The sequence below is a fragment of the Pinus tabuliformis genome, chromosome 6 (assembly GCF_031772625.1).
Source record: "Pinus tabuliformis cultivar Carrire ecotype Pingquan chromosome 6, CPIR1, whole genome shotgun sequence".
Classification (NCBI taxonomy): Eukaryota; Viridiplantae; Streptophyta; class Pinopsida; order Pinales; family Pinaceae; genus Pinus; species Pinus tabuliformis.
The window spans coordinates 1,748,902,617-1,748,911,202 of NC_142292.1; the positions used below are offsets into that span (position 1 = coordinate 1,748,902,617).

General features: G+C 37.7%; 1 protein-coding gene across 1 annotated transcript; it reads right to left on the reverse strand.

Moving 5' to 3' along the window:
- Window positions 1-272: 272 nt before the first annotated feature.
- Window positions 273-5,255, reverse strand: LOC149265906 (uncharacterized). The gene is made up of 3 exons (XM_089406437.1): window positions 4,664-5,255; window positions 3,609-4,489; window positions 273-3,494 (listed from the first exon to the last, which is right to left on the reverse strand). Exons 1-3 carry the CDS (start codon window positions 5,253-5,255, stop codon window positions 273-275), a joined length of 4,695 nt encoding a protein of 1,564 aa, XP_089262563.1.
- Between the last annotated feature and the right edge of the window lie 3,331 nt (window positions 5,256-8,586).

Genomic DNA, 8,586 nt, shown 5'->3' on the forward strand with positions numbered 1-8,586 from the left:
CGTACGCCTTTGGATCGAATTTCCTTTGCCGCCGATTGCTTTCTGGGGTGACGTCTCCTTTGGCCATCATTCCTTGATTAATATCAGCTGTCGAGAGATCTGACAGACCGCTCCACCCTCCTCTCCGATCGCGATCATTTATTGCTTCACATTGGAGGTGATCCTGTGCCGTTCTCCACGCACGCCGCCACTGTACTGCCCTGTACCCTATGATCATATCGCTTCTCTGTCCAGACTGATCTATGTTCATTACACGGGACCTCCACGCCCTCTCATTTCTCCAGCTCATTGATCCTCGCATTTTCGCTCGTAGCTTGATCATGGTCTTCATTAATGATTTCTGCCAGGTCCTCCCACTCCCTGCTCCCGCACACCGCTCTCCATTGATTGTCCACCGTGCTGCCACGACCTCTACATCCCCAATTCGCCATGAAATCGGCCGCCCGATTCCCCTTCCTTCTGACGTGATTTATTATTTTGTATTCGATTCTTTTCAATAAATCCGCGATTTCCTGGACAATTCCAGCCGTACGCCAGCTGCTTGTGACCTTCTCCCAGTCTCGTCCATTACTGAGCTTCTTCAGCATTTCAACCGCAATCTGAGAGTCTCCAGCAATTTCTAAATTGGTGTAACCATTTCTTACAGCGATTCGCAATCCCTGGTGAAGAGCCCAAAACTCAGCCTCGTTGTTCGTCATTTCCCCACCCCAATCTGCGTAAATCCACCTTACCTGCTTGTTACTATCCCAGAAAATGCCTCCAAAACCAGCTTCGCCCGGGTTCCCTTTCGAGGCCCCGTCGAAGTTTAATTTGATGAAGTTTTCTCTGGGATAGCTAAATTTATCGGGGCTTTGGGTCCGCACATCATGTCGGGAGTTCTGCTTATGATGGACCATCTCAAACTTTAGATTTAAATTGTTCAGGATTCCCTCCTCAACCTGGTTTGCCTTCCAATCCTCCCCATCCCACTTTTCAACCAGGATTGTTTCCCTCATTAACTTGACTGCTCGTCCCCAAATTATTTCCGGATCCTTTAATTTATTCTGGAACACTCTGCGATTCCTCTCCTTCCATATCATCCATAGCACGAACCCTGAGATGAGATTCCACGCTCTTCTGACCACTTTACATTGAAAATCTTCTTTATTCCATTGAAAAACCATTTCATTGAATTCACTGGGGGCTATCTCAGATTTGCCAAATATTCGTTTAGTGTTCATCCACAGATTCTTTGTGAACGAGCAATTAATCAGTAGGTGATTTCTGGTCTCCACTTCAGTGTTACATAGACAGCACCTCGACGGGCCACTGAAGCCTTTTTTTTGAATTCGGTCCCAGGTTAAAATCTTATTCTTAGTTGCAAGCCATATGAATATGGAAACTTTCGGCCACCAGTTGCTTCCCCATATAATCTTCCAGTCTAAATTCTCCTCAACTCTGGTTTGGGTATCAGTTAAGTAGTATGCCTCTTTGGTGGTGAAAGAACCTTTCATGGAATTCCCCCACCTGAGGATATCCTTTCCAGTGCGTGCTCTAATTTTCCTGGACTCTACCTCTTTCATGTAGGCTTCTTGTTGGTCTTGGCTGAGCTCCCTGTCCCACTCAGTCGGATCAGTCCATTTTCTCCAGATTCCTTCCGGATCATTAGCTTTCCAATAGTCTCTGACACATTTTCGATCTCCTTCTATTCTATCCTGAATCTGTTGTAGCCTCTGAATTCTACTCATTCTTTCTTTCTGCTGCCACTTATCATCCCAGAAATTGGCTTCTTCTCCACCTCGAATCTCCCAGAATGTATGCTTCTCAACCAAATCTCTGTTTTGACGAGCTAGGTCCCAAATTGCTGACCCTTTGGGGGTTTCTCTCTGTCTTAAGATCTCAACTGTGGAGTCAGGCATATTGTATTTGGTTTTCCATATGGCTTTCCAAAGATCATTGCCCTCCCTTAGCCAGCGCCACCAGAGCTTTGCTCCCAACACTTTGTTGAGAATTTCAGGGTCCCTCAGCCCCAAACCCCCTTTTTCTTTTCTCTCTGTTAAATGATTCCAAGAAACTAAGGCCCATTTTTTCTTCTGGTTAGTCCCTCCCCAAATAAAATTTCTAATGATCTCTCTAATCTTTGCACATACTCCTAAAGGGGCTGCCATTATCGACAAGGGGTAAATGGGGATAGCTTGAAGGACTGATTTTGCCAGAACCACCCTTCCTGCTATGTTTAAAACTCGAAAGGCCCAGTTTGCTACTTTGTTTCTCAGCTTATCCAGGACTCCTTGCCAATTTTTCATCTTTTTGGAAGTAAAGTCCAATAAATTTCCCAAGTATTTCGTAGGCAGTTCTCCTCTCTTAAAGCCCAATAATCTTATAAGGTGGGTTTTGACCTGATCCACTGTATTAAATATGAATATACAGGATTTATCTCTATTAATTTCCAGACCAGAAGCCTCAGCAAATAAATCCAAAATTCTTTTAAGATGTCTTACTTCCTTAACAGTTGGTTCCCCAAATAACATGATATCATCAACAAATTGCTGATGAGTTAAGGGCAAATTATTTCCCCAGAGCTGTAAACCTTTGATTCTGTTCGCTGCTCGTTCTTTTTTAATAAATCGACCCAGACCTTCGGCTGCTAGAATGAAAAGAAACGGAGATAATGGATCTCCCTGTCTAATTCCTCTAGATGCATTAAAGGTTTTCGAGGGAGTTCCATTAACAAGAATGGAGAAATTTGGTGAAGAAATCAAGCTATGAATCCACTTAATCCACCTCCTATTGAAACCAAAACTTTCCAGGACTTCTTCCAAATAGTTCCAGTTAAGTCGGTCATAAGCCTTCGACAAGTCTAATTTGATCATCATACCCTTTTGCTTTTTTATTTTTAGAGAGTGAATAACTTCTTGAGTTACTACCAGGCCATCTAGGATCTGTCTACCTTCAACAAAACCTGTTTGTTCAGCAGATATTAACTTATCCAGAAGGGGTTTTAATCTCTTGGCGATCAGGGATGTTATAATCTTGTAAATAACATTACACAGAGCTATGGGTCTAAAACCATTGGCATCTTCTAAATTATCACCCTTAGGAATCAAAGCATAGAAAGTAGAGTTAATGGCAGGCCATACCTTTTGGTTCATCCTAGATTCTTCTATCAGATCAAGGATCTCTTTTCCCAGAAAGTGCCATCCCGCCTGGTAGAAATCAACTGTGAAACCATCCGGGCCTGGAGCAGTACCTTTCTTCATTGATTTTACAGTTTCCTCTATCTCTTCTAAGGTAACAGCTCTCATCAGCGCCTTATTTTGGTCTTCTGTAACTAAACGAGGAATGGCCGAGCATATTTCCTGAATTGCTCTCGTTCGATCAGCTTGAGGTTCTGTTAGGATTCCTTTATGATGATCTACCAGGACTTGTTCAATCTCAGCTTGCTCAACCACTCTATCCCCATTCTTATCTTTGATGGATAGAATCCTATTTCTTTGTCTGTGTTTGATCATAGCCTGATGAAAGAATTTTGTGTTCCTTTCCCCCTCCCTTAACCACTTTATTCTTGATTTTTGCCGCCAGAGAACTTCTTCCTGCTTTCGTCTTTCTTCTAGTTTTCCGAGTATTACCCCTTCTTCTCTAATGCTTTCCTCCGTTCTGCCTTCCATTATCATCTTTTGTTGAAGTGATTCCATTTCCCCCTCTAGTTTTTGTTTGTCTTCCATAATGTTACCAAATTCTTCCTTGTTCCATTTCTTGATTCTCCCTTTCAGCTCTTTCAGTTTCAACTGGAACGTATGCATTTTTCCTTTGCCCTGCACTGTACTCTGCATCCACCATTCTTCTACTTTCTTTATGAATCCTGGGTCCCTTAACCAGAAGGCTTCAAATCGGAAAGGTCTTTTTCCACGATTCCTTTTAATATCCACCTCTAGTCTAATAGGCCAATGATCAGATCCAAGGGATGGTATGATCTTTGCTTCGACGAAAACATCCTTATTCATAATAGCTTCTGATACTAGGAAGCGATCAAGTCTTGATGCTATTTGGTTCTTGCCTCCCCTCCTGTTGTTCCAGGTGCATATCCCATTAATAGTCTGGATGTCTACTAATCTTAAATCCTCTATCATTTCATTGAACATATCCATGAAGTGGTCCAACTTCCTTATCCCTCCTTTTTTTTCTTCTAAGGATCTGATTAAATTAAAATCACCTCCTATGATCCAAGCAGCCTCTGGATATATTCTGCGGATTATTTTCATACTATTTATAAAACTTTCTTTTTCCCCTGGGGAAGGGGGACCATAAACCCCTGAGATAACAACCTTTTCCTTTGTTCCTACTATCCTACCCAAGCCAGTAAGGACTCTATTCATGCTGGTCCAGCTTTCTAGAATGATATCGTTTGGATTCCACAAAATTGCAATACCTCCCGCAGAGCCAATAGCATCTTGCCCCATAACTTCGTATTGCAGTTTATTTTTGTCAATTATTCCTTCAAGCTGTTGAACTGTAATTTTTGTCTCCTGTAAAATCATAATACTAGGCTTCTCTTTTTTCAATTTCTCTTTCATATATCTCTGTTTACCCTTACTGTTCAAACCCCTAATATTCCAACTGATAACAATCATTTAAAACTTTTGGTAGGAGGGGAAGAATACCTCTGACAGAGGTATCACTTTACCTGAGTTTATCAATGTTTCTCCCACAGTCTGAATAGTTTCACTCATCGTTTTCCGACCTCTTTTCCTACTATTTTTGCCAGAGCCGTCCATTCCCACCTGTCCATTCCCCTGTTCATTTCCTATAATTATCTGCTTGTCCATGTTCTCCCCTTTTTTTTCCTTGTACTTCTGAAATGCTTCCTTATACAGTTGTTTCTGCTTCTCAGGTATGAATCTACTATCTAGATATTTCCATTCCTGAATTAGCTGTTTCATGATTCTCTCCTCCACCTCACTTTCTACCTGGTTTTCCACGTCCATCTGGGATTGCATTGTTGCATTTTCTGCCTTTCCTTCCGTCCGTTCCTCAATAGTTTTCCCTAAATTTGCATCTTTTCCTTTGTTTTCACTTACAATTTCCATTGGTGTGTTTCCAGGGTCTTCGTCGTCCTCCAAATTTACTTCATAGTCCTCGTTCTCGCTCTGAAGCGCTTGAAACTTGTTTTGACTTGTTGTGTGGCTGGGTTTTTCTTGTGACTGGGATTTGGGTCCCTCCTTGCTCTGTTTCTTTCTCCTTGTGACCTGTTGAAAACCCCTGTCTGCCTCCTCCATTTTTTCTGAATTTTTCTGATATTCCTCTTGACTTCTTTTTGACTCCTCCTCCTTATTCAGAGGGCATTGCCGATATAGATGACCATATTCATGGCATTTGCGGCACCTAAACGGGATATGTTCATAGTCTATTGGCTGTTGCCAGATTTCATCATGATATTCCAGCTCGATATTTTCCGGGAGGGGTTCTGCTAAATTCATGTAGACACAGATCCTTGCATATGAAGTATATTTGCCTCGTTTTGTAGCTTCTGCAATTTTAACAAAACCCCCGATTGAGTTCCCAATTCCTTCTAAAATTTCAGGGTCCCAGAATTCGTCTGGGAGCCCGAACAGTCTAACCCAGATTGGGGCGTCCAACATTTTTTCCTTTTCTGGGTTGTATCTTTCTTCCCAGTATTTCATGAACAGGCCTGCATTGTTCATGAAGTACGGTCCTTCTTCGAAAACCCTATCCTTGTCCTCCAGATTCGTGAAGATAGCTGTGAAAAACCCTTTTGCTCCCAATTTCAGATCTATATGGCCTTTTGGTCTCCACCTTTGATCAATCCATCTGTATAACTCCTTCTCAGATGGCCAGTAGCCTATGAATTTACATATCAGGGCATGGTCCTTCATGTAACAGTTATATTCCTCAAGTTTGTTGCAGGGAATGACATATCTTGGTTGTTTTTGTGCCCTAGGTAGGCATTTTCCTCCCATCCTTTTCTGCCATAGGTTACCCATCACTGGGGCATAGTTTTCCTTCTGGTTATGCTGCATTCCGCTTGCACTGGTCTCCCCTGCTACCACATTTTTAAAGGAGGGGATCTCTCCCCTCCCTCTTGGGTTTTCCATTTTCCCTTCAGCTCTTGACTCTAATTATTTACCCTCACTTCGCTGTTGAAGACTGGTTGCCTGAGATGCGGGTATTGCGAAATTCTTTTTCCCGATCTGTCCTCTTCAACTTCCTTCGTCCTCTCTCCCGCGTTATTCGCCTGTCAACCCCGTCTGCTACGCCATCTGCAAACCCTAGCAGTGCGCACCCTCGGAAACAAATTTGAAACATTAAAAATCTTGGGTTCAGAACATTAATAATTATTTGGTTTATTAATTTTTTAGGTTGATTGATGGCTTGTGTTAATAATCTTCAAAGTTTACAATATTAATATTCGAGTTTATAATATTAATAATTCCTTGTGTTTATTAATCCCTTGGGTTTATATTGTTAGTTGCTTTGGGTTATGAGTCTTTAAGCTTTTAATATTAATCCATTGGTTTTTAATATGAATAATCCCTTTCATTTATAAGATTCATCCATTGGATTTATTCCCCCTCTCATTTATAATATTAATCATTTGGGTTTATAATATTGGAGTTTATAATATTAGATTTGTAATATAGCATTTAGTATAAGGGTTTGAAATGTTTATATTTTAATATTGGGGTTTATAATATTGGGTTTTATAATTTTAGGGTTTATATAAATATAAATATTAATCTCTTAGATTTATTAATCGAAAGCTTTATAATATTTACCCCTTGGGTTTATACTATTTATAATCGTTTGGGTTTATAATATTAACCCATTAGGTTTGTTATTCCCAAGGTTTATAAAATTTCTCTCTTGTGTTTATATCATTAATATATTGGGTTTATTGTTAGAGTTTATAATATTAACCTTAGGGTTTATAATATTAATCTTAGGGCTTATAATATTGGGTTTGATGATGTTAGGATTTATATTATTCAGTTTAATATCATGATATATCACATTGTTCTTATTAATAATGTAACATTCTAATCTAGCGTTTAGTGTTTTCATTTAGTTTATTTTCCCTTCCATTTATAATATTAATCCTTTGGGTTTATAATATTAAACTCTTTTTTTTAATTGCCCTTGGGTTTATAACATTAATCCCTTGGATTTGTGATATAGCAGTTTTTATTTTTATTTTGATTTTATAATTTTGCATTTCATATCACCATATAAAATGTTGGTTTTTAATATTGGGATATATAATATTAGGTTTTTTAATATTGGGGAAATATTTATTGTAAAATTTGTAATATTAATCTTCCAGATATAATATTAATCTTAGAGTCTATAATATTGGATTTTATAATATTAGGGTTTATAATAATTGATTTAATTTTAAAGTTTAATATTGTTATGTTGGAATGGTTCATAAATCTATCATTATGTATAAAAGATATTGATAGTTATATTAATATGTTAATAAATGTATATTAATCATTAAAATAATAGTGAGGGATAAATAAGTATTATTAGTAATAACTCTATACTATTACTATATTATGTTGATTTTGTTATTGTTTATATAGTTATTAATAATTACAAATAGTCAATATCTAATAGCCATATTAAAATTATATATCTAATAATTATTAATATGATTGATAAATTTCTATTTTCTTATCTCAACCACATTTACTAATATGATTGTATATATGCTTCAACCACATTAATAAATGTGATTGTGCTAATCTCTTGGGGTTATCATTCCCTTGGGTTTATAATATTGATCCCTTGGGTTTATTAATCTAAGGGTTCATATTCCTAAGGCATAATATTAATCAGAGGGTTTTTAATATTAATCAATTGATTTAATATAAATACCTTGGGTTTATAATCATGGTCAACTATGGTCCAACGCTACATTGTGATAAAGGTTGTCTCAATATAAAAGTCTACCATGGACAACCATCGTCAACTGGTCAACCATCGTCCACGTCATATTGTGACAAATATTGTTTCACAATTTGTAGTAATCTCTTGGGTTAAATATTATTCCCTTGGGTTTATACTCCCTTGGATTTTTAGTATTAATCCCTTGGGTTTATTTCTTTTGGGTTTATAATATCAATCCATTAAGTTTATTAATATTAAACTTATTGATATTATATACCCAAACGAATAATAAAACCAAGGGATTAATACTATAAACCCTAGTGAATAAAATTAAACGAAGGTATTAATACTATAAGCCCTAGGTATATAAACCCTAAGTATATAAATATAAATCCCTTGGGTTTAAACCCATGGTCAACCATGGTTAAGCATTTTCCAATGCCATATTATGAAAAAGATTGTCTCAATATTAAAATCAAACATGGTTAACCATGGTCCAATGTCACATTGTCACAAAGATTGTCTCAACATGATAATCAACCATGGTCAACCATCTTTATTTTAGAGTTTATAATATTTATCTTAGGTTTTATATACCTTGGATTTATAATATTAATCCCTTGGGTTTAATATTATTCCCTTGGGTTTGTAATCCATTGGGGTTTTAAAATTAACATCTTGGGTGTATTATAATCCTTG

Coding starts and splice junctions, on each gene's coding strand:
- LOC149265906 (XM_089406437.1), bottom strand. CDS start 5,255: ATGGAGGAGGCAGACAGGGGTTTTCAACAGGTCACAAGGAGAAAGAAA. Junction 4,490..4,663: donor AGAAACATTGATAAACTCAG/GTAAAGTGATAC, acceptor CAAAAATTACAG/TTCAACAGCTTGAAGGAATA. Junction 3,495..3,608: donor AAAGCATTAGAGAAGAAGGG/GTAATACTCGGA, acceptor TTCTTTCATCAG/GCTATGATCAAACACAGACA.